General features: G+C 32.4%; 1 protein-coding gene and 1 long non-coding RNA gene across 2 annotated transcripts in view; one reads left to right on the top strand and one right to left on the bottom strand.

Moving 5' to 3' along the window:
• Positions 1-929: 929 nt before the first annotated feature.
• LOC123657834 (tachykinin-like peptides receptor 86C) overlaps positions 930-27,790 on the bottom strand; it is a 43,019-nt gene continuing 16,158 nt past the window's right edge. Inside the window, exons 4-9 of the mRNA XM_045593342.1 lie at positions 15,002-15,136; positions 10,197-10,274; positions 9,155-9,302; positions 4,984-5,180; positions 3,404-3,507; positions 930-973 (exon numbers count right to left, since the gene is read on the bottom strand). Of these exons, the coding sequence (XP_045449298.1) occupies positions 930-973; positions 3,404-3,507; positions 4,984-5,180; positions 9,155-9,302; positions 10,197-10,274; positions 15,002-15,136 (706 nt within the window). The remainder of the gene's footprint in view (positions 974-3,403; positions 3,508-4,983; positions 5,181-9,154; positions 9,303-10,196; positions 10,275-15,001; positions 15,137-27,790) is intronic.
• Positions 23,050-25,534, top strand: LOC123657835. Its single transcript, XR_006743777.1, has 3 exons — positions 23,050-23,122; positions 23,354-23,357; positions 25,507-25,534. It is a non-coding gene; the product is annotated as an uncharacterized LOC123657835 (long non-coding RNA).

The following is a 27,790-nucleotide window of genomic DNA, read 5'->3' as shown; positions in this document are numbered from 1 at the left end:
GAAAGTACAAAAAATGTCATAGCTAAAGACCGGTCAAGCTGCACAGACTATCGCGGAACCCGTTTTGACACACAAAAAGGTGACGTTGAATGTATGGTGGAGTTAGAAGGGCATTATTTATTATGAGCTTTTACCACTGGGCAAAATCATTGATTCGAATTTATACTGTCAACAGCTGATGAGACTGAAGCAACAAATTAAAAATAAGCGTCCAGAATTGATCAACAGTAAAGCTTGGTGGCCTTTCATTACGACAGCGCACGACCACATGTCTTTAGCCATTCAACAAAAATTGAGGAAGTTTGACTAGGAAGTCTAAATGCATCCAGTTTCCCAGCTTGCACAACCCCAAGTTTGCACAGCACTGTAAATTTAATGATTGTTAAAACTACTTCTCACGGTTTTTCACGGTTCTGCCTTTTTTTGCAAGCAAATAATAGTATTGCAATTTTGCACAAGAATGTGATATGACTCAGACTAACTTGATATCGGCTATATTTTGAAAATTTGTTTAGGTATTACTAATGTTACCACTTGCGCTACTCACGCTTAAAAGTTTTGAATAAATTATGGATAGAATCAGGGGCCTAAATTCTATTAATTTTTTTTATGTACATTGCACTTATAAATCAATATTAGTTACTAAGTATTTATAATTTATATTTACTATTTATAATATATACACAAACATACACATACATATAACTATAAATCGTCCCCAAGGTTTTGTTTCTTTACAAATTAGAATACAGATCTCTCGAGTATCTTTTTATTTACAATTTGTATTTCCCCAACTGTTTGTAAATATGAATAAAGCTCTAAGAAATGCTGGTGAGCAAAAAAATGGTAACACGCCGCACGCCGTAAATATAAACATACGTACCATTAGCTGGCGAAGAGCGGGACAAATTGCTCCGCCTACGTGATTGTCATGCTCGACTGAAGGACGACACCTCGCGATGTCGCTGACTCACTGATATAAAGTGGAGGTTTAGGAAAATTGATTTTGTGTCTTCTTAAATATTTTATTCATTCGACTGAACCGCTTAAGTTAAGTGTATAACAATTTTTCACCAGTAATGCATCTAAAAATATATGTATAATTATGTTTAGTATATTAAACGAATTTTAACTATTGATAAGATCTGCTTAAATATTTTTATTCGGGTTTTATAAGAACTGCTTTTTCATATTTGAGACTTAATTACCGTGTAAATAATAAAATATATTAACGAATATATTGTAGTATAACAAATTCACTAATAAAATTATATCTGTCAAATATTAACTAAGCTATCCAAACAATTTAATGATTTGAAATTTCAGCTTTAAAAACATTTTTTCGTTTAACTGTATATTAAGAGCTATGTTTTTCTTTAAAAAGTTCAAAACTTGACAAAAATCCAAAAATATTTACACCAAATACCAACCTTTAATTTAGGTTTTTTGTTTTAAAGGAATGCCTCCATGCCATTGTCATGTTTAGAATTCATTTAATATTTGAAAAGAAGCTACACCTATTTATTTGTAAAAAAAGATCAAAATAAATTGTTAGTGACTAGACTAAATAAACTTTTTTGATCAACTTTTGTAACTTTAACGTTTCTTTCAGATTAATTTATATTTTTGGATCTTATTATATTTTAATATGTGCAGTCCTTGTGGGTCTCCCTACCGTGTCTCGGAGAGCACGTTGAGCTGTCGGTCCTGGTTGTTATCATGTACACCTGATAGCGATCGTTACTCATAGTAGGGAATATATCCGCCAAACCGCATTGGAGCAGCGTGGTGGATTAAGATCTGATCATTCTCCTATATGGAGAAAGTGGCCTATGCTCAGCAGGGGAATATTACAGGCTGAAGCAAAAAAAAATTATATTGTAATAAAAATATGTGGATAAAAGAACTGTCGTAAGGAAAACAGCTACACCAATTTATTTGTAAAAAAAAAATCAAAATATATTATTAATGACTACAAAAAAAAACTTATTTGGTCAACTTTTGTAAAGTTAAATTTACTATCATATTAATTTTGTCTCTGATTATATTATAATAAAAATACGCTGACCATAAAAAACTAATTGTAAGGTAGATATGATTAGAGTGAAAAAATATAAAAGGTTTAGTTTACATTGTATGTATTAAAACATACCAAGCCTTACTTTGAAATGCCTAATTCCATATTTACAATTCGTTCTTATTAAAAAACAAACAGTTTATGAATTAAGTAAATAAAATACACTCAAAAGTTCGAATTTGTACAAGCCACCGAGATTGTTCATTTCAGTTATATAACACAGATTGATTGATTGTAGGCCATTCATACACACTATGAGTTAAAATATGCAAAACACATACAACGTAACATGATTTTTTTTTCAGTTTATATCACGTATATGAATACCTTTACGTTACTGCCTAAAAGTATACTTATGACTTAACTTACTTAGGTACACATGATTTTCGAAGAATAAACTTAAGCGGTTTATGTAAGTACAATAAGTAAAAAATTATAAACATTTTATTTGTAAAAAACATCCGCAGGCTCTAAAATGCCCATGCCTTTTGTTTAAAAACCTCTCTGGTGTAGTGGTGCGAGTAGTCGCCTAAAACACCGACGGTTTGCGGGTTCTATATTACGGTTGTATTACGGTTGCGGGGGATATTTGTATTAGTGCAAATATTTTTTCCGATTTGGATGGGTGTCCATATGTATCTCACCACCATGCAGAGAGCAGGTTAAGCCGTCGGTCCCGGTTGTTATCATAAATATCTGATATCGATCGTTATAATATCCGCCATCCCACAGTGGAGCAGCATGGTGGATCAAGCTCTGATTCTTCTCCTATATGGAGAAAGAGGCCTATGCCCAGCAGGGGAATATTACAGGCTGAAGCAAAAAAAATACTGTAATAAAAAAATTGTTACAGTTTGAATCTTAAATCTTGCGTAAATAAAATCATACAACAACTTCTTCAATGTTTTATTACAATTAAATCAATATATACAAAAGTATCTAGATTGTTTAAGATAAAACATGAAACAAATTTAAAGTTGATTTCCAAGTATTTAAAAAAAAGGATTTATTCGGTTTATGAAACCACGATTCCAGTGAAACTTTAGTAAATAAAAACATTTAATACACAGATCAAAACACACAAATACCGCGGAACACTTGCGATATGCGATGGATGAACGAAAAATTTTGGGACGATAGAATAAAAGTTTCACTTTAACCGGGACACTAGAGAAGTGCCAAAACAAAGATATTGTTAGTCATAGGAAGTAATAGAAAGGACACGAATAAAAAGTATGTAGCGTATAATATTTATTTTAAGCAAGGCAATCAAAATCTCATTTAAATTCAATTAGTATTGGTATACTCAATTTATTCGTACATTACCTGAAAAAGATTTGTGCATTTCAAATTTCTTAGTCGAGTTGTTTGGGATCGAAGGCTTTGCAGGAATGCACCAGCAGAGCACAAGCTTAAAGTATAGCCGAAACCTGAACAGAAAATAAAAACGCAATTAGGATAACGTTTCAAAGCTATTAAAAACTTAAAATATATTTTCCTTTTTATTAATAGTGAACACACGCTTCTTTATTAATTTTAAAATGCTGTCAAGTTATCATCATCATAAAAAATATATGACTTCCAATGACGACAAAAGGGCTGATTGTAATCGTGTTCTCTGAAGAACTATTCGACTGAACAGGAAAATGATGTATGTATTCTTACCTTCAATTGAACATGATTTATACTATATTTGTTATCTCTAGTAAGCAAAATTACAGATAGATAATTTCTTTGAGTCAGTCGTAAGTCATATTTATGAGGTTAAAGGCAATGAAAATTGATTCAAAACGCATCATCGATTTTGCTATTCCCGAATGCCGCGCGTGCATCGAAAAAGGATTTCAAGATTATTTTATGTACTGCTAAATATTATATTATTTCTTAGAGCATTTATTGAAAGTTTTAAGACAATTTAGTTATATAATATGCAAGTTTTAAAAGTTTTAAGTATAATAATTTAATTAAGAACTAAAAGTCCATAATTTTCAGATATAATTAAAATTCCATTTTAATCTTTTAAACATGCTATAAATAACATAAATCAGTTTTATCTATAGCGAAATATTTTTTTACTAATTATAGTGAATAACGGTGATAAAAATTCAAATAAAAATAAATAGTTCAAAAGGACTAAATTACATTATTAGTGCCGTGTACTGGGCAGTAAAATATCCTTATTGAAACCTTATTGTTTTTGCTCTTAGACATAAATATCTGCCATTCATTATAAGAGACGGGATCTATGCATAACAATAGTTTTTAGGAAAGTATAGTACAAAAACTATAGCCTATAAACCTCACTTAGACTAGAAAAAATAATTAATATTTAAAGTTAAATCATAAATAGATAATACATCGGAAAAAATAAACGTAAATAAATATCATAATAATTATGTTAAGTAACATTTTTCTTTTCTAATATCAATTCGCTTTTTTTTAACAATTTTTCAAGAATATACATTCGTGTTTTTTAATAGGACCGGACCGAACCGGCTGATCAGGGTGAGATGAGATTTCCTGATCTGGACCCGATCAGGAAATCTCATCTCATCCTGATCAGGTCCAGACCAATCATCTGCGTTACATGTCTTATCTAGTCCTGATCAGGCATGCCTGGTCCTGGCCTCGAAAAAATTTCTACTCGAATAAAAGAATTAGGGAAAGGGGACATTAAAAACGTAGGAGGTACGGGCTTATATACTTACCGTACGAAACACAGTTATAGTAATTACTTCATGAGGGTCTTCTCTGTTACTATGGCAGTCCGTTCGAGTCAGCTATATATGAGCTGCAGTGGTTTTTTTGCAAGCTTTCAAGTCCAGCTTTTGCGATATAGCCATACATCTTCTAATGAACTATTTAATCAATCAGTTACAATACCGTTCTTTTTTAAATTAACTTACTTGTTACTCATCCAGTAGTATATTAAAGGGTTGAACATAGAATTCGCCATGGCTAGCCAATAAAAAGCCAAGTACACATGCTGAGCGAATGGTGACGATGCTAATGACTGGTGGTGGTACACCAGCACGAAGTAAGCGTGGTAAGGAAGCCAGCAGAGTGCAAATACCACCACCACTAGCACAAACATCCTTACAACCTAAAAACATTTTCACGTTTTAGAATTATGTTTACACTAATAATTATTATATAATCATGACGTTATGCTTAGAACAAAAAAGGAAAGAAAAAAGACTATCTTTTCTATTACGTTAAAAAATATCACAATTAAATTTTATAGTATTTTTTAGTTTTGATTCATCCCAAAAAAAATAAAGTCGAAAACCAAAAAGTCGTATTGAAACAACAGCAGAAAGGCCGAATAATATACAACAATACGTGAACAATACTTTACAACCGTTGATACAGGATAAGAGAAGATTTCACGTTCCAGTCGTATATTTCTAGTTTTCTACGTGGTGTCGCGCAGGTGTACCCATTCTATTCTTACACTTTTCCACTTACATATGTATGACAATATTTTAATAATAAAATTACTTTAAATTTTTTTTTGTCAGATTTAGAAGAAGAAAACTTTTATTCTATTCTATAACTACACATTAATATTCAAAAGTATTTCGTATTGCACATTTTGTTGCCAAGAAGAGTAAACACATACACAACGACACCTTTCATAGACGCAAAAGAGCAACTATAAAGGCTTTGAGAGGAACCTTTACGCAGTGATGTTCGTTCGTTTATTTATATCTTGTGATTATTGAAACGTTCGATAACAAAGCCTTTGTCACCGAAATCCTTTGCTCTTGTGATATAAAATACATAAAGTTGTTATCAGTTGATAATTGATTTCTATAAATAATTAGTATTTCGATAAAATTTTAGATTTACTAAAATCATTAGTTAAATTGTGCTGAGGTACTGTTTTATACAATTATAGACGCCTTTTGTAATATAAAATATTTAAAAAAAATGTAATATAATTGAAGAAAAGATCATCCATTAAATTTGGTGTATGTTTTTTTTTGCTTTTTTTTTAATTTTAATTAGACTAATATTAATTATTAAATCCTAAACGAAATTCCGGTGAAGTCAACCTTTAACGTCGAAACACTAAAATCGAAAGCAAAGTTTTACTTTACCATTTGTGTAATTGAATATTACTTACTCAGGATGGAAAGTTTTTCATTGATTTTATTCTAGAAACATTTTTGTAATCCTACTTAAGCTTTACTAAGTTTTATTCTTAGTAACGTCCCGAATACCTAATCTGTTGAAAGGCAGGCTAATCCATTACTAATACAAAATGGAACCTTGATTAACCAAATTTTTTGTTATGTAACACGTTGAATGTCGTGGGAAACACCAGTTGGGCCCCACTTGTTTAATCCATGGGGTCAGTTTAGTATGGGGCCAGCCTTATTTACATAATTTTTACTAGTAGTTCCCGTGCGTATAATTCGCACTAAATAAGTAAAAAAATTACCGACCGTTAATCATGTTGACTTTGTTTCAAAATTAAAGCCGTCCTATATATAATTTTAATAATTAATTAATTTACAAAAACAAAATCAATAATCAATTTTTTATTTGTAGGTACATACCGGTAGAGCAAACAATTATCTATAAAATGATATAATTTATGTGGAGTAATTATGAGGTTTTTTTTCTAAAAATGGAGGCAAACATCTTAAACTTAGCATATGTTTTGTAATCTTAATATATATGATTTTTATGATAAGTTTTAAATGCAGTACCATACCCATTCTTAAAGATTTTACTTATTTTTACTTACACTATATGACATATTTCTCTTAGTCATATTTTTTAAGTTGATTCTGGCTCGCGTTCATTTGGTGTCCCCCATGACCCAAACAGAAAAACTAAAAAATCCGGCGTTTAACGTGTATTCGTCGTGATCGCAATTTACGCAAAGGACTTCCAAATCGATTTTTGCAAATATAAGTCAGCAATACAATTTATCGGGTTCTGCTATATCCGAAACTAAAAACCCTTATTTATTTATTTATTTATTTATATACTTTATTGCACTAAAAATAATGTACAGAAAAATTATACATAAAGTTGATGGCAAAGGTGGACTTATCTCTAGAAGAGATCTCTTCCAGTCAACCAATGGTCATGAGAGTGTCATATAGCGGGGAACACAGTGCAAGAATTAATAACGTAATAGCTAAAGAACTGTAATATATTACATACTTACAGGTATAAATACATACACTTACATAGATACATATAGATATACATATACACATTTAAATTTTATCGAGATCTGATAACTACTTTTTGAGTAATCTTTGATAACGCGTAGTTACTTGACTATTTTTTCATCGATCTACGTTGTATTACTTGTCGATATAATTGAAGTCGTTTTTTTTTTCATTTGCGAGCAAATACAATTATTTCCTGTATACTGGAAATTATCTTATATGGTGGGTGTGGAAAGATGTTGGCTTAGTTGAAAAAGACTAAACATTCTACTTGATTAACTATTAATCAATTTGAATTTAAATGTTACCTTCAGGAAGATCTGTAATCCTTGAATCTGTTTTTAAACACTGTATATTTAATTTAAAAAAGTACAAAGTTTAATGGAATCATTATTATTTTTAATCAGCTTAAAAAGAGGTTCTCATATCGATTATATATTTTATGTGTGTTACCTCATAACTTTTTATTGAATGTACTGATTATGATGATTATTTAATCGAAAGCTTATTATGTGGTTCCGTTTCATTTAAATCGAAATCTGACAAGTACTTTTTGAATTATCTCTAATAATGCATATTTAATTGACCTTTTTTTTATCTACCTACATTGTATTACGTGTCGATTGTTTTTATTAGAAATGTTATATAAGAAAACACAATTATTATTAGAGATAATCTAAGTAAGTGCACAGCGATATAATATCGAATATAACGTGTGTATAATGTGTCTAATGGAGCGGTAGACGCGGATATGAACTTGAGACCGCAGAATTTAAGTAGCTATTAGCATTTAATATTATCACTTTGACGAAATTACATTTAGTATTCCTAAACATCTTTGTAAATATAAAAATAATAATAAATAACGTATAATTTCACTCTACTTTTTTTAAAACTTAATGAATAAAAAAATTCTCCTTATTTACTATTTTACCAAAATCAATTACCTACGAAATTGTAATTTAATCCTACGTAAATAATTCAAAATTACTTATCTCATTATGCATCGTTAGCAGGAATTTGCGTAGGTACTTCTAAACTACTATTATTGTTTTAAACTTTCCTTTAGAATTAAACTAACATTGTAACGATATTAAGCTATTTTTGCATATCACATATTAGAGTTTTACTACCCATTGTATTTATAAATTAACCAAACAACCTTGATTTTCACTTTACATGCACAAATAAAACCTACGCAAATTAGAAATGTATAGCTCGCCGAGCTGAGTATTTGATAGCAAACCTTTTAACGTTGTATTAAGTGTATTACTAACCATTGGAGTACATTGGTGAAAACCCTCGATTTAATTTATTTAGGAACGTGGATTGTTGGCAGTAATGAACATTTTAATGACTCGTTTTTTTTTTTTTAATTTTTACGTTTTCAACGTTTAACGATAATTAGCAAGCATTTTTAGTAGTGTTTGGAAATGCATTCGATTAATTACTTTTTATCCAACTAATAAAAGATCTGGTAGACTGGTAGAGATCTCTTACAGAGATAGGTTCGCCCTTGCCAACTTGTCCTTTGTAAAAATTACTTGTAATTATGTTTTTAAAGTGCAATAAATATATAAATATATAAAATAGACTTAAAATTTACTTCTTAATTTTTTGAAAACCGATACTCAGTACCAGATCTCTTAATATTACATACATATACATATACATTACATATATAATAACGATTACTTAATTTGTTTAAAAATAAGTTGAGTGCATGGGACTATGTTCTACAAGACTTTTTAACTAAAAACTGTATAAAGTCGGTATAAACCCTATCAGCGTTCAGATTATGAACAAACCGTGAAAAGCATAGATAAAATATTATAGATATTTGTGTTTTTGAAGATGTAATATATATTCACATTATTTTACTTGCCTTACGTTTGGATCTGACCACCTGCATCTGATGATGAGTACATTCTCCTATAGTACGTCCTTGAAGTGCAGCACTCATCTGAGCGTATGCCCACACCATCACAAACATGGGGAGTACATAAGTTACTGCCAGAAATACGAGATTGTAACTGCAATGAAAAAAACTTCCAAGGCATTTCGAACAAAATTCCTAAGCAATAATAATAATCGTTGTTACAAAAAGATTAACCATGTTTGCTGCATCATTCATCATCATTTCAGCCTATCACAGTCCACTGCTGGACATAGGCCTCCACAAGTTCATGTGTTTTTCCCATAGTCACCACGCTGGGTAGGCGGGTTGGTGACCGCAGGGCTGGCTTTGGCGCATCGAAGACGCTGCCGCCCGTCTTCGGCCTGTGTATTTCAAAACCAGCACTTGGATGGTTATTCCGCCATCGGTCGGCTTTTTAAGTTCCAATGTGCGGTAGTGGAACTTTGTTATCCCTTAGTCACCTCTTACGACAACCACGGGTAGAGAGGGGATGGCTATATTCTTTACTGCCGTAGCCACATCACAGATTTTTGCTGGGTGCTTTTCAATTTTAATATCGAAGGAACTAATACTAACAAAAGACCTTAACAATGAGTTCAAAACACATTTTATAGTATACTTTATTTATTATATTTTATAGTATATAGTACATATCACATCAAATACTTTACGTGATCAGATATAAAAAAAAGTATTACTATTATTCGTGTTACAATAACATAAAGTAACTTTGTTATACCAGAACGTTCTAAAATTACAAATTTGTGATTATATCAAACTAATTTACCAACTATTGTTCACGATAAGACATGTTTATAGTAAACAACAACTTTGGTTATAATGTAAGAAATACTCGCATTACCTACGCTTCTCTAAGAATATTATGTAATTTTCTTGGAACAGTTATAATAGTTAGTTTAGCAAGCGATGCATAAATTATTTACATAGGTTAACGTTGTACTGCCTTTGAGAAAATATTTTTCAGCACAATCATTAATAACAATCTCACCAGTAATCTGTCCGCGACGTGGGGTAGCTACCATCTGGCCATTTGATAAAACAAATCTCTCGTTCTCCGTTTATGTACCTAAAAGAGATGTCATTAATTATACGAAGCTACATTTTCACAAGAATACAAAACACACAGTTAAAGGAAAACAAAAGGAAGATATTGTGTACAAATTACATTATCATAAGAATACGAATGATATATATATTTATTTGATAATTTTGTGAACAGAAAGTACACAATAATTACATAATACGTGCAAAGCAAAGCAACATTATTCTTTCCACTTGAAATCAATTTATGTTATTGTGTTGATTTTTTTTTATTTTATTTAAAACTCTGTTAATAAAAATAAAAAATCTTTACATAAACTAGTCAGCCATAATTTAGGTTAATATGATTAGGTTAATATGATTTAGGCGGCAATACAACAAAACCAGCGCTTTAGGCGCATTTAATACGAAATCAATCACGCGAACGAACGCTACATGATTCAAACATAGCATCCGCTTACGCAAACACTTCGCATTTTTTTCTTGCGCAATTTTGTGGTTCAATTGAGCGTTTCCTCGAATAACTTAAATTTAAAAAAATAAAATTATATATTTAGCATATTTTAATCGAATGAAATAAAAAATAATATTCTATGGGTTGTCTGGAAGAAATGGCTAATTAGCCATAAGTCCGCCCATTGTACTTCACTGTCTGTAACTATCTTTATGCTTTGTTTGTAATATATTTGTGGTGTACAATAAAGTATAAAATAAAATAAATAAATAAATATTCTCTTCGATTTGTATTATAATAAATGTATAATATAAATAATAATAATAATTTTTTTTATGTCACTAGGTCGGCAAACAAGCGTACGGCTCACCTGATGGTAAGCGATTACCGTAGCTTATAGACACCTGCAACACCAGAAGCATAGCAAGCGCGTTGCCGACCCAATCCCCAATCCCCCCAGGATATCTGGTCACCTTACTCACCAACAGGAACACAATACTGCTTGAAAACAGTATTATTTTGCTGTGATCTTCTATAAGGTCGAGGTACTACCCCAGGCGGGCTGCTCCAATTTACACAAATAATAGTATGACCGCTCTGGTATATTTGTCCGTATGCTGAGTCGGCAGCGTCTAAACACTGATGGTCACAAGCCTCGGTTGTTATCATGTACATCTGATAGCGATTGATACTCATAGTAGGGAATATATCTGCCAACCTGCATTGGAGCAGCGTGGTGGATTAAGCTCTGATCCTACTCTTACATGGGGACTGAGGCCTATGCCCAGCAGTGGGATATAAGAGGCTGAAGCATAAACATAAATAATAATAGATAATAAAGTATGCGTTTCACATCCTATTCGCGACTGGAGTTTACTTTCTTAAGAACAGCGAAGGGAGCGAAGCGACTAATGAATAAAATTGTAGCAAATGAAAAAAAAACGACCGATAATTTAATATTCGTATACAGTAAATGCTTTATACATATTTTATCATACATAAATTGCAAAAGCGCTGTGAACAGTCAGCATAATTAAGCTTCAGTGTAACTGAGTCAGCAGTATATGAAGAAGAAGGCCTTTTGCCTTTGATAATAAGTTAGTATAAAGTGTTTCTATATTAATATGTACGATTTTATTTTTGTGTTACCCACACATTATGGATTCTAAACATTTTGAATATCATATCAAAAATTGACCGCTCCAGCGGGATTCGAACCCGCGTCTCCGACAGTACAGTTTAGTCAGTACAGTTTAGTCGGAGACGCGGGTTCGAATCCCGTTGGAGCGGTCAATTTTTGATATGATATTCAAAATGTTTCTATATTAAATACGATATTGCAAAATACCATTTTTTTTATTTAATTTTAGTAAGCTTCTGATATATTTGTACAAATTGAATAAAAATATTATTAACGACATTTAAAAAATAAACAAATTCAAAAGTAATTACAATAGATCAACTAGTTGGTACAAAAGAACTAAAATAAGTAATTGTCATTTTTATCGTAGACATCTTATGAAAAAAGTTTACTGAGCAAATCTTTTCAGTTTTGTCGATTTTATTGAAAATATTAGAATGATAAAGTACATACTTATGAACATACAAAGACACATCCGTAATACTTTTAAAAAACTTTTATTTATTCTACGTGACACTTTTTTGTTTTGTTTTGTTTAAAGCTGTGTGGCTAACGGCAATAAAGAATATAGCCTCTCTTCCCGTGGGTGTCGTATGAAGCGACTATAGGATAACATAGTTCCACTACCAACATGGAACTCATAAAGCCGACCGATGGCGGGATAACCATCCGACTGGTGACTTTGAAATACACAGGCTGAAGACGGGCAGCAGCGTCTTCAGTGCGACAAAGCCAGCCCTGCGATCACCAACCCGCCTGCCCAGCATGGTGACTATAGGCAACACACATGAGCTCACGCCATTTTTTGCGCAAACTTGTGGAGGCCTATGTAAAACATTGGACTGCGATAGATAGCCTGAAGTGAAGTGACGTGACACTTTTTTGTGACTCGTTTGTTTACTTTTAAATAAGATTATTGTGAAAATAAAAACGAAGACAATGTAAACGAAAGTGATCACATCATGACTGAAGAAAAGGGGTTTTTTTCTTCGGATAAAGTATAAGATTTTCCTTATCCTTCGTTATGAGACGATTTTTATTTGCGATTTATCATAGTCTTGGAACACCGGGGAAGTAGCTTGAGATTTTTGATTACATTTTGCTAGTCATGAGTTTCTACTAAAAGTAGCAATTTTCTCGCGTTCATATCACAAGATATGTGTGATATGATTTCATATTGAAACTTTCATCTCAGCGTAGGTGAGCATCGTTAATCGAATAAACTGTCATTTGAATGTCTTAGATAGGTATAAAATCTGAAAGATTTGAAAGTGCATCTAATTCTTTCAGAATGTTCTTTCAAAGAGTTTTTTCATGCACCTGAGTTTTTTTACTTGAATTACATTTATATTGTGAATAGGATATTACGAAACCTTTTCATGCGATATCGTGACAATGTTTTGTATAAACAGACCTACATATGCTATTTTTACTACGCAAGTTGTTCCACTTTTCTCTTATTAGAATTAGAATATATAAATATTTACTTCCCTAATTTAATAAGAAACAATCGTATTACGCTTCAATAAAATCACAAATTCATATTAGTTTTCTATATTCCGTGAGTAAAGAACAAAGCTCTCAATATTATTAGGAAAAAACTGAAAGATAACAATCTGTCTTCAAATCATAACAATCTTTTTTTGTATTTTATTTTATTTTTTTATAAATAAAAAAAAATACAATATAACACAAATATGAATACAATATAAGTACAAAACACAAAGGGGAAACCCTCTATTTACTTAAAAAATAAAAAATATGTCTAAAACAATATAACACCGTCAATGTCCAACCATTTCATAACTTTCTAAGCAGTTCTGGCAATGGGCAATTAGTAGTCCGTGAATGCTATTTATTGAATAAAAAGGCTTGTTATTTTCGGTCGGATAAAATTTAAACTATTATTATTAATTAGCAAAGTTATAATGTCTTATTTTAGCTTCGTATTGCAAGTGTTTACTTAGGTATTTATTTTACTTAGTAAATTTGACATAATAAATCAAGTATATTAGAAGATAAGCGTTCCAGAATATCATTATAGAATATGTTTCGAATATATGGAAGCGTTATTTATAATATCCATCCAGATTACATAATAATCTACTCCTGAGTGTCTAACTTCGTGAGTAGTTAGTGAGATACTCTGTAAAAAACAAATCACCAATACAACTAGTCAACTAGTAAAGTAAGGAAAAGGAATGTTGGTTTAATCGTTTTCATAATATAAAAATTACATTATTTCTAAACCGTCTTTCAATTATTAAGATATACTTGTTTGAAATTTTTATTGCCTAAAAATAAAGTTTAGTCTAAAATGACTTAAATTCTGTTACTTCTATTTTAATATTTAGATCAGTGAACACAGTAATTGGCTATTAAGCTAGAAGTCATAGACTCGATGTTTTGGTGTATTCTTTCAAATAATGTCTGTTAATCGATGCGTTTTATCATTCTACTGGGTTTTGTTTTAAAGAACCTTTATGATTGGGTCTAATAGTACATACATTATGCTAGCTCTACTCTTTGTTACCTTTTGTAATAGATTTTAAAACGAGTGTTTGTTTATGTGTAAAACACAACAAAATGTATTAAAAACAGTCTCTCAAATAAAAATATATTTAAAAAAAACATATATATATACATAATTGATCTGGACTCCGTTTCCGCTAGCTAGCTGTATATATGACACAGCTAGCTAGCTGTATCCGCGACTTCGTTCGCGTAGGAGATTCTGTCTGGATATTCATTATTTTTAACAACCTTTTTAAAAACCTTTTTAATTTATCATGTAAATAAAAAATACCACCAAATTTAATAAAATAAATTATATATATATATATATATATATATATATATATATATATATATATATATATATATATATATATATATATATATATATAATTTCTTTATTATAATAATAAATATTAATTAGGGTTTTCTTTATTTTTTCTAACAAAAATTATTGTATTTTATAGAAAAATGTTTCATTATTTCATACCGGTAGGTATTGGCGCGGTAGGTATTCGCACATGGTAAACGCGGTTGCACCATAAAAATATTTGTATAAATTAAAACAACAATCACGCTTCAACAACAGCTTATACGAGTAAAACTTAAAAGACTTCTAGGGACTAAAATTAAGGGTACTCACTTTTTAGTGTATGTGTCCGAGTAGAGTAGTATAGGCAAGGCAAGCGCGATGCTGGCAAACCATACTGTAAATAACGCTGCTCGTGCTACGCTACGACTTAGTCTATGTTGCAGCGGTTTTACTATCGCTACGTACCTGTAGACATAGAATTTCTATAACAGATAACTATACGAAATGTTATTTTTGTTTATATTACATCTATAATTATTTTTGATAGCAAACAAAATGTTTAAATGTTATTACAACTTAAACAGCTGCTTAACCAATTTCGTTGAAACTTATCATATATTTCAGGAGAACACACCCGTTTTTGTTATTCAAAATTTACACGGTTTTTTACAAGTTTTGACACTTACAAAAAGAACAATTTAAAAGTAATATTACTCTCGTCGCAACTGGTTTTGTTCTTCTAATTTTTCAATACATCTAAGAGCATACATACATAACAAAAAACAATGACTCAATACATCGGTTTAAGTCATTTTTATTGTGTATCATTTTTATTGTTTTAGTGCGTATTACTGGATGTTACTTATTCTAAAAGGAAGATAAGGCATGTCCTTATTTAAAATGTTCGTACGCATACAACCAGAAAATTAACCAAACTTCTTATTCCTTTTGTTAAACATTCGTGATTTATTCGAAACGATTTCAAACCATAGGATTTAGGGGAAGGATAATTGAAATTTGTAACTGTAAGATATTGTGTTGGGATGTCTAATTATAGAAATTTTCAGTCTTAATGTAGCAGAAATTAATACATTATTGTTTAAATCATATTAAAAATCATAATTAATTAATTACTTCAAAATAAAATTATAATAACATTTAAATAATCCAATTCAGAGTAAAAAACGTGGGATGCATTTTACTATATTTTGATAACTTTTTACTATGTTTTTAGAACTCTCCGCACATAGATAGTTGCAAATAGAATAATTGTTACATTTGAAATATCAATCACCCCACGCTTTTTACTTTGAATTGAATTATTCTCTTAATAACTTAAATTTTATTATAATTTTATTTTGAAGTAATTAATTATGATTGATTGTTCCATCTTCTACTATTGTAATATAAACTCTTTGTAATTAAAAATTATGTTCTACTTTTTAGTTCGATTAGCTATAAAAGCGTGTTTTTTTTAACTATAATTTATTTGTTATTTTGTAGTTCGATTTTTCAATTGATTATTTTACGGACATAGCATGCGCAGGTCGCACTAGCTTTATCTCTCTTACTTCCTTACAGAGGATCCACAAAAGAATTTATTAATCCTGGCGGTCCTAATAAGGATATTGGGAAACTGTTAATGAATTATTGCATTGTCATCGGTCCTAGACACGTGTGCAAAGTGTCAAATTAATCAAACTGCTGAAAAGTGGTGAAGTTATGCTCAAAGATTCCATTACATACATACAACCCAAGCTAATAAGTGTGGTAAAAATAATTTTTAACAAAAAAAAAACCGACTTCAAAAAGGAAACTAAAAAGTGAAAAATAAATTTACTTAGTACAAAGTAATTCGTATTTTGATTTAGTTAATCAGAAATGATTAAATAAATATTTTATAATTTTGAAGTCGGTGCCAAGTAAAACAATAACTACTCTAGTATCTACTCATAAGTTGTATTCAGTTTTCTTTCATAATTTGTTTCATTGACTATTATAGGTTGAATACTGTTATTATTCTGTTATTGTTTTGACATATCTAATAATATTTTTTGTACTTGTTTGTTGTGTGTGTGTGTTGTTTGTATTTGTTTTTGTAGCCAGGTTGTTGTAGTATTTACTTGGCACCAACTTCAAAATTATAAAATATTTATTTAATCATTTCTGATTAACTAAATCAAAATACGAATTACTTTGTACTAAGTAAATTTATTTTTCACTTTTTAGTTTCCTTTTTGAAGTCAGTTTTTTTTTTTGTTAAAAATTATTTTATTTTACAATTTTTAGTGATGGGTAGACCTAACAAGGATGCTTTTTCTCTTATGTCGGGGGTTCGGAAACATACACAATACACAAGCACAAACACCCAGATCATGACAAACATCTATATGGCCAATACAAATGTCTGTCGTGCGCGGGGTTTGAACCCACTAACGCCAGCGCAACAGTCGGTGCTGTGACCGCTGCGCTAACGCGTCGACATACTATGAGTAAAGTTCGCTATCAGGTGTACGTAATAACAACCGGGACTGACAGCCTAGCGTGTTATCCGAGGCTAGGTTGGGAGAACCACAAGGATTAACAACTAGACCGAAAATAAATATTTGTATAAACATAAATATCCACTCCGAGCGGGAATAGAACCCGCACCGTCGGTGTTTAGGCGCCGCCGACACGGCACATGCACCATTATATCAAAGCGGTCGTAAAACAGCAAAAGGTAACTGCTGTAAATTGTTGAGAAATTCCCTCGAGTGTTTATGGGCTCCATCATCAAACCTGGTCCTGCGACACAGATGATCACACAGCAGGTAATTGCTATAAGTCGTTGAAGAGTACCCTCGACTATCTTTCGTCTCCATCATCAGACTGAAATGGCACTTATAACTCATATATATGCAAAGTTCTCATCAATTGAAACGAATTAAGTTCAAAGAGCAGGTAATTGCTATAAATCGTTAAAGAGTTCCCTTGACTATCTTTCGTCTCCATCATCAGACTGAAATGGCACTTATAACTCATATATATGCAAAGTTCTCATCAATAGAAACGAATCAAGTTCAAACAGCAGGTAATTGCTATAAATCGTTAAAGAGTTCCCTCGACTAACTTTTGTCTCCATCATCAGACTGTAATGGCACTCATAACTCATACAGGTGCAAAGTTCATATCAATAGAAACGAATTAAGTTCAAAAAGCAGGTAATTGCTATAAATTGTTGAAGAGTTCTCTCGACTATCTTTTTTCTCCATCATCAGACTGAAATGGTACTTATAACTCATATATATGCAAAGTTCTCATCAATAGAAACGAATTAAGTTCAAACAGCAGGTAATTGATATAAATCGTTAAAGAGTTCCCTCGACTATCTTTTGTCTCCATCATCAGACTATAATGGCATTTATAACTCATACAGGTGGAAAGTTCTCACCAATAGAAACGAATTAAGTTCCAAAAGCAGGTAATTGCTATAAATTGTTGAAGAGTTCCCTCGAGTATCTTTCTTCTCCATCATCAGATCGACTCCAGACCTTTATTAAATAGTAGTGCTTTATAGTACTTAATGAAAACATGATTAAATTTAGTAGTCACCCTTACGATTTTTGAAAGTTTCCCTCGATTTCTCTGGGATCCCATCATCAGATCCTGGTTTCCTTATCATGGTACCAAACTATGAATATCTCCTTTCCAAAAAAAAAAGAATTATCAAAATCGGTTCATAAACGAAGAAGTTATCTCCGAACATACATAAAAAAAATATATATATATATATACTAGCTGTGCCCGCGGCTTCGCCCGCGTTGATATCAATGTGTCACAAAGTTTTCCCAGCAAACTTTCAGTGAATATTATCAAAATCGGCTTAGCCGTTCCGTAAACCTTCCTCTTGAAGCCCTCTCTCCATCGGTGAAACCGCATGAAAATCCGTTCAATAGATTTTAAGGGAATCGATCACATACACTTTTGGGGACTTTGTTTTATAATACACTAACTGTTACCCGCGACTACGCTCGCATGGTTATGAAGATATGCATTACTATTAAGATGTTTAACGCAATTATTTTTTTATTTCAGTCACTTGAAATGCTTATCACACTGGGTAACTTTTTAAAAGCCACAATTTAGTAAAATTTAATAGTTATATTTATAAAAACTCTCTATACACCACATTTTTAATTTTATTTTCAGGCTGCAGTATAAAAAACCTATCAGGCAAACTTATAGCTGTTGTAAATGTTTCATACAAACTATCAACCCCAATTACACCCCCTTAGCGGTGGAATATCGCAAAATCCGTTCTTAGCGGAAGTCTACTAACTATAATCTACCTCCCTGCCAAATTTCATCTTTGTCCATCCTGGATGGATGGGACCATCCAGCGATTTTTGAGTTCTCGCGATGAGTGAGTCAGTGACGTTTCTTTTTTATATATATATATATATATATATATATATATATATATACATTGCTATGCATTATTTAGACAACTCCTCACCATCTATAGAGCATACATTTTAAATTTCAAGCCTCTTACTTCAAAAATATAGGCTTTTCATACAAACTTCCAACCCCCGTTTTATCCCCTTGGGGGTCGAGTTTCGTAAAATCCATTCTTAGCAGATGTTTACGCCCGATAAGGAACCTACCAGCCAAACTTCAAGTTTGTGGCTGTTATAGTTTCGGAGATTTCGTGATGATTGAGTCAACCAACCATCCCCCGTTTTAACCCCAAAAGAGAGTTGATTTCTAAAGATACATTATTTGAACACGTCCTCACCATGAATAGAGCATACATTTTAAATTTCAAGTCTCTTACTTTAAAAAAAATCGGACTTTCATACAAACTTCCAACCCCCGTTTTATCCCCTTAAGGGTCGAGTTTCGTAAAATTCTTTCTTAGCGGATGTCTACGCCCTATAAAGAACTTACCTGCCAAATTTCAAGTTTATAGCTGTTATAGTTTCGGAAATTTCGTGATGAGTGAATCAACCTACCATCCCCCGTTTTAACCCCAAAAGGGAGTTGGTTTCTAAAGATACATTATTTGGACACCTTTTTATCATCTATAGAGCATACATTTTAAATTTCAAGTCTCTTACTTCTAAAACATAGGACTTTCATACAAACTTCCAACCCCCGTTTTACCCCCTGAGGGACCGAATTTCGTAAAATTCATTCTTAGCGGTAGTTTACGCTGTATAAGGAACCTCCCTGCTAAATTTCAAGTTTGTAGATGTTATAGTTTCGGAGATTTCGTGATCAGTGAGTCAACCTACGATCCCCCGTTTTAACCCCAAAAGGGAGTTGGTTTCTAAAGATAGATTATTTGGACACCTTTTTATTATTTATAGAGCATAGATTTTAAATTTCAAGTCTCTTACTTCTTAAACATAGGACTTTCATACAAACTTTCAACCCCCGTTTTACCCCCTGAGGGATCGAGTTTCGTAAAATTCATTCTTAGCGGTAGTTTACGCTGTATAAGGAACCTCCCTGCTAAATTTCAAGTCTGTAGGTATTATAGTTTCGGAGATTTCGTGATCAGTGAGTCAACCTACGATCCCCCGTTTTAACCCCAAAAAGGGGTTGATTTCTAAATATTCGTTATTTGGTCACCTTTTTATCATCTATAGAGCATACATTTTAAATTTTAAGTCTCTTACTTCAAAAACATAGGACTTTCATACAAACTTCCAACCCCCGTTTCACCCCCTTAGGGGTCGAGTTTCGTAAAATCCGTTCTTAGCGGATGCCTACGTCTTATAAGGAGCCTACCTGCCAAATTTCAAGTTTGTAGGTGTTATAGTTTCGGAGATTTCGTGATGAATGAGTGACCTTTCGCTTTTATATATATTATAGATTATAGATATATATATACGGTCGAATTGAGTAACCTCCTCCTTTTTTTGAAGTCGTTTAAAAAGGGAATGAAAATAAAATATACTGTATAAAGACCAATGCGGAAAAAGATATTGAGATAAGGTAACATGAAGTAAAATAAATAATCAAGTTTATTTATAACATTTTGTTTATTTTATACTTTTTTTTTTTAGCTGTACACACACGCTTTGATTTTTTTTTTTTTTAATTTCGTGAATGAATATTTTTTATAAAATGTTAGAGATTATTAAACATGAAGTAAAGTGAAATGAAGTGAAGTGAAGTGAAGAATTATGATACTAAAGAGTATGTATTGAAGATAGGTACATATTCTTTTTTGTTACAAATCAATACTTACATAATTATTCATAGTCATTAGTTGAATACAAAATAGATTATACTCGTATTAATGACTTTATTAAATGTGTCGCTTTACATTCTTATAAAAAAAAATTACCTGTCATGGTAACTACCATTAAAACTAAATAGTTTTTAGTGTCGCTAACAAATAAAAGCCTTATCAAATAAAACATTGATAAATAATAAATTCCAAACAGTTATAAAAATATATAATGAAAATAGGACATCCATTTTTTAATTAAATATTTCCAAGAATAATTTTAATCAATTAATTTGTGAAGAAGTAAAAAAACCCTGATATGATTAATGTTGAGTACATTTGCCTTTAAAATTCATGTCTGCGACAAAGAATGAAAATTAAGACGAAATTTCGTAAAAAAAAACCTAACAATTTTTTCGATATACAATGAAGTAACGTAATGTTTGTATTAAACCTTCATAATGAACGAGGCCATATCCCAGCTCTGGGAATTAACAAACCATTTTAATATACAGAACTGACGACTTAATTTAATTAAATTATAATTAATAAGCTGCGCAAAGAACTGCAAAAAAATATTATTTGCAAATATAAACTGAATGAATTTATTTACTCTCTGTACCTTGATAAACCCGTGGGGTTTTCGTACATAAAATTAAAAATATATATGTATCGGTTATCAATAAACTAAAAAAACTAATTCCTTAAAAAAAATAGTTACGTTATTCTAAAATAGACAAAGTTAATAGAGTAGCGAGATAAATAAGAGATAATATTAGTTCGTAGTCTTCCTTCTCGGAAGGGATAATACCGTCTAATCCATTATTCTAGCGTAAAACGGTTATGTTTTGGCATAAACCAATACCGATTATTTCCGTTTTTAAGGATGAGTAAACGATATAAATTAAGGCAGAAAATATATATCAAATAATAATCCTATGCAGTGTGACCACATTTAGTAGATTTCTACTTTTTTGGTAGATTTCGAGGTATCGGTAACGGTATCTAGTAGGTAAATTTTTTTGCTATATTTTGATAGAATTCACGCTTTTCAACTATTCTGGTACTTTTTTTCTTCATATGGCAAGTCTCCCAAAAAAATGTGAGGTATTCCTTCATCGAATGGATTATAAATTATTCGAGAGGGAAAGCTGTTGGGGGTATCACACATCTATTGAAAAAATTGATTAGTTAGGTTTGTCTTTAATTTTTATTCTTTTCGTAACCGTTTCTGCCATGAACCAGTGATGTCAAAGTTACCGATTTAATTATTAATTGGTGAATAAATACTGATAAAATTATTTTTGGGTATAATTTCCCGATTTCCTCCATTTTAGCACATGAAACTTAAATTAACGAGTTTTGAGGTTTGTAACACTGTTTGTACCTAAATTTAACTTGACATAAATGAAACTTTAGTCTTGGGCTTAATCAGACGTTGTCAGGTGCTCTATTTGTACAATTCGAAAAATGTACTAGTACACCTTATTAGTATTATTAGTGACCAAATGATAATAAATAGTACCTGGCTACAAAACAGTGTACAAGTCGATATACTTTTTTTTCATTATTCTGATTATTTTTTGTCTTCTATCACTAAAGATACGATTGTGAAATAACAAACCTCATTATACAAATTATTTGATTCTCATAAATATAACGTAAACAAATTCCTTTTACGTAAAAGTGTATTTAAAAGGTTTTTTTAATCACTAAAATTCTAAATTTTTACTTACCCACGCTAAACACACACTATAACAAAAAACATTACTTTTACGTAAAAGGAATTAGTTTACGTTATATTCATAAAACTGATTAAAAAAGGGGACATTAAAACGCGACATGAATGGAATGCTCGACGCGATGTAATTCGCACGGTCTTACCACATTCAACATTAATCATTCGTTCGTACCGTTCTGCTGTATAGCTCTGTTTCATTTTAGAACTAACGAACATCGTACGAATAACATCATCTCGGACAGTCGGACAATCGGACAGTCGGACAATCGGACAGTCGGACAGTGTGATACTTGGGCCCATAGTCGTACAATACAAACTCGTAGTAAAACACAAAAATTTGAATAAAAAGTAGAATAAGTAGGTTACAGATGCTAAGAAATAGGGCTCTCAAATCAAATTAATGGACTCAAAACAGCTCTATGACAATGTTACCCAACATAATGAACCGACCATAACTCGATCACAATTTAAAAATACCTATATTTCTGTTGAACTGAGAAAGAAAGTGCTTGACACTCGGGCATACCGCGGTGTTGGTCTCGACACAGACCACTTCCTGATCATAGCCCGAATACGTGGCCTCTTTAAACGATGGCGCCACCGAAGGGCCGAGCCTACGAGTGTTTTAGCCAGAATAAAAGTGGAAAATCTACAAGGAAAAGAAAAGAAAGATGAGTATGTAGAGAAACTGAAAGAAAGTTTTAAAGGCATAGAAGAGATAGGTGTGATTGAGAATTTGTGGGAGACTTTTAAGAAAGTGGTCGTGAATAGTGCTATTGAGGTGTGCGGGGTAGCTAAAAGAAGGAAAGGAAGAAAGAACTATAATGTGTGGATGGATAAAGATGTACAAAAGGCTGTGCAAGAAAAGAAGAAAGCGTGGTTGGATTGGTTAGCAACAAAAGCTAACCAAAAGGTTCAAAAGGCAACGGATGACGAGGTAAAGGAAGCAAGAACGAAGTATAAAAGATTGAAATCAGTAGCGAAAGAAGTTGTGTCTAGAAAGAAAGAAGAACGAAAGGATGATTTTGATAGGAGGCTCACTGAAGATTTCCAGTCAAACATTAAGTTTTTCTGGAAATCCATCAAAACAGCCAGAGGCAAAATTTCTCCCTCGGAGCTGAGCACAATCAGGAGTCAAGATGGGAGCGTTATAAATGGAGAAGAATGTGTGTTAAAGAGATGGAAAGAGTATTTTGAAAGTGTGTTTGAAAGAGAGGAAGTGCAGGTACAACATCCGGCACCTTCCATTGAGAGTAGTATAAATGTCGATGAAAGTGAGATAAGCATGGATGAAATAGTGAAAGCGCTGAAAAGTATGAGATTAGGTAAGGCTGCAGGGTATGACAGGATCACCGTCGAGATGCTGAGGGCTGGACAGGGTATAGTGGCTAGCCAGCTGTACTGCCTTTTCAATTTGTGCTGGCGAAATGGGCAAGTACCGGAAGACTGGTGCAAAGCCGTAATCGTGCCGTTGTATAAAGGAAAAGGGTCACGGCAGGACTGCATAAATTACCGCGGTATAAGCCTTCTCAGCGTCGTCGGTAAATTGTATGCGAAAGTGTTGATTGAAAGGGTTGTGAATGAAACAGATGAAAAAGTATGGGGTGCACAAGCGGGATTTAGAAAGGGAATGGGATGTACGGATCAGGTCTTTTCCTTGCGGTGCATAGCCGAAAAGTTTTTAGCAAAAAACAAAAAGGTCTATTGCGCGTTCGTGGATCTGGAAAAGGCCTATGATAGAGTGGTGAGGAATGAATTGTGGTCAGCATTGTCCGTGTACGGTGTGAGCGGCGCACTCATGCGAGCACTACAATCTCTTTATAGGGATTCTAGTGCTTGTGTGAGGATAAACGGGGCATACACTGAATGGTTTAATATCGAAAAAGGTGTTAGACAGGGATGTGTAGCGTCACCGTGGCTGTTTAACTTGTTCATGGACAATTGCTTGACAGAGTTAAAAGAGAATGAAAGTGGGTTGAGAATGGGTGAGTTACTCGTCAAATGTCTTCTATATGCTGATGACCAAGTATTACTTGCGTCCTCGGCCGAGGAGTTGCAGGAGATGGTAACTGCTATGAGTGGAGCTTTTGTTAGAAAGGGAATGAAGATGAATGTAAAGAAGACGAAAGTGATGGTGTTTGAAAGAGATGAGGTAGTGACAGACTGTAATATCGTGATTGGAGATGAACAAATTGAACAGGTGAATGAGTTTGTGTATCTGGGTTCGAAGTTTACAAGAGATGGAAAGTGTGAGAGTGATATTGAAAGAAGAGTGAATGCAGGAAACATGGTGAACGGAGCTTTGAACTCCTTTATGAGCAGTCGGAAGGTGTCTAAAAAGGCTCGTTTGGCTGTGCATGAGGGGGTGTTGCTTCCGACACTCATGTACGGAAGTGAAAGTTGGGTATGGCAGAAGAGACATGAAAGCAGAATAAATGCAGTTGAGATGAGAGCGTTAAGAAGCATGATAGGAGTTAAACTGAGTGACAGGATGAGAAATAGTGAGATAAAGAAACGGTGTGGTCTGAAAGAAGATGTAGTGACAAAAATTGAGAAAGGTATGCTGAGATGGTTTGGTCATGTCGAGAGAATGAATGAAGAACGACTGACGAAAAAAGTGTATAAGGCGAGTGTGAGTGGAAGTGTTGGAAGGGGTAGACCTAGGCGGACATTTCAAGACCAAATCGGGGACGTCTTGAAAAAAAGGCCAGGTCAAGAGTACCCTAAACCGACGAGCATGTATGAAGGGAATAATGAAAGTGGATGAAGCGAAACAAGTATGTAAGGATCGTAGCAAGTGGAAAGAAGTGGTCTCTGCCTACCCCTACGGGAGAGAGGCGTGATTATATGTATGTATGTATATTTCTGTAGATTTAAATTTTAAGTAATAAACATTGATTTATTTAATTTACGGTGTTTTCTTTGTTCATCTTGTTGTTTTATCTATATAATCAAGAGAACAATATTATACTTTTTCGTTGTAACACAACAGCGAAAACATGTAATAGATTTTTAGTATTTTCTCGTTCTTTTTTGGTAGAATTTAGTAGTTTTTAAACTCTACAAGCAGTAGATTCGTTAAATGAAATCTGGTCACACAGATCCTTTGTCTCGCAATGCTAACGTGAATAACACATTTTAATTATTACAGTCATTAGCTTTAATTCACGAAACGAAATAAAAAAAACTGTTTAGTAGGAGATGATTACATATAATTCTTTAATCTGCCAAAAGGGCTAACAGTAACGTGGATTAATACATACAATTAAAATCAGACTACTTCTAAAGGAAGAACTGATGTCTGTACATTTTAAATGAAAGATTAACCACGTATACTCAGACTTACTCAGAATGACATGTTCATATTAAGTAAATTTGCAGTAATCCTTTAAGACAGGCGTTCTAATTAATTACGATTTAAGAGCGATGAGTCACTATTTTTAACCTAGGGTTAACCTAGCGTCACGTCAATTTATTATCTATCTCGATCCATTGATGATCAGCCGAGAACTAGAACTATTGATGAAATCGCTTATTTACCTAATTTGATATTCAATGCGTACAAATTCCTTCTCAAATATTGATATTAGAACTAACCTTAACGCAAACATACTCGTGCAAGAGACATCGCGTATTGTGGTATCGTGCGTTTGCGGTAGCACTCTTCATTCATAATGGATTTTTTTAAAGCATTTGTTTTTTAAAGCAAATTTTCTGCCCATCTCTCCTCCCTGGTGAGATGTCGTAAGATTTTATTCAACCCCCTCCCCCAAACCCCTCATCTCACGTGAGATTTTTCAAAATGTGGGTTTCTTACGTAAACGCGTTGGATTATTATTGTAAAAAGAAAAAAAAATGCTTCGTGCTTTTATTTACGACTAGATAAGACTAGTAATCAATGTTGCAGAGAGTTTAATCATCTAATATATAAAATTCTCGTGTCGCGGTGTTGCGTAGTTAAACTCCATCGAAACGGCTTGACCGATTCTCATGAAATTTTTTGTGCATACTGGGTAAGTCTGAGAATCGAACAACATCTATTTTTCAACCCCCTAAATGTTAAGGGTAGTCCACCCCTAAATATTTTTTTAATTTTTAGATAAATTATTAATTGTTTATTTTATTATGATTTGGCGTTGAAAAATACATACAACCCTAAATTTTCACCCTTTTACCACCAACCCCTATTTTTAAATAGCGTTTAGCGGCAAGACAACATTTGCCGAGTCAGCTAGTAAGTGTAATAAAAATTTAACAAGAGAATACTTAAATCGTAACTCCTGTGATTAAAAAAAGAATATCTACTCTAATTCAGTCCATGGAGAGTCATGCGCGGTCTCAAGAGAGACTATTGGAACCAACATGAAATTATTTTCTTTCGAACGAATTGGTGAATGACCTTAATCGTATTACGATTACGCTTAAGATTGAATCTTAAGCATGTACAATCTGGTTTAAATGGACCAAAAGAGTATACATAATGTTTTTTTGTTTCAATCGAAAAAAAATTGCGTGATATTTGCCGAGCCCCTCTCTCCAACGTAAGATTAGATGAGATTTTACTCGAACCCCTCCCCCCCTTAAACATCTCACGTATTTTATGAACGCCCCCTTAGTAGTGCACTAAATTACCAACATACATAATTATTATTAAATCACACTAAACATATTCGGACATACGGATCAATTTATATAATTCATTTGTTAGAATTCGCAACAAATAAAAGTGATTTGTTCTTGAAACGCGTGTCAGAGTAATGTGTAATTTTTAACCGACTTCCAAAAAAGGAGAAGTATCTTAATTAGACTGTATTTTTTTATGTATGTTGCTTCAGAACTTTTGACTGGGTGGACCGATTTTGCCAAAAAAAAGTTAATCGAAAGGTTGTATGTGTCATTTGGTCCAATTTAAATTTATTTGAGATCTAACAAGTTCTTTTTGAGTTATATCTAATAATGCGTTTTTACTTGACTATTTTTTCGTCGACCTACGTCGTATTATACAGCATAAATTTTTACTGGGTGTACCGATTTTGATCATTTCGATTTCATCCAGATTTGATAACAACTTTTTGAGTAACATTTGGTAACGCGTATTTACTTGACTATTATTTCGTCTACCTACGTTGTATTACTTGTCGATGTAATTGAAGTC

This window comes from Melitaea cinxia, chromosome 11 (assembly GCF_905220565.1).
Source record: "Melitaea cinxia chromosome 11, ilMelCinx1.1, whole genome shotgun sequence".
Classification (NCBI taxonomy): Eukaryota; Metazoa; Arthropoda; class Insecta; order Lepidoptera; family Nymphalidae; genus Melitaea; species Melitaea cinxia.
The sequence above is the reverse complement of the archived record's forward strand: the minus strand, read 5'-3'. Positions and strand labels throughout refer to the sequence as shown.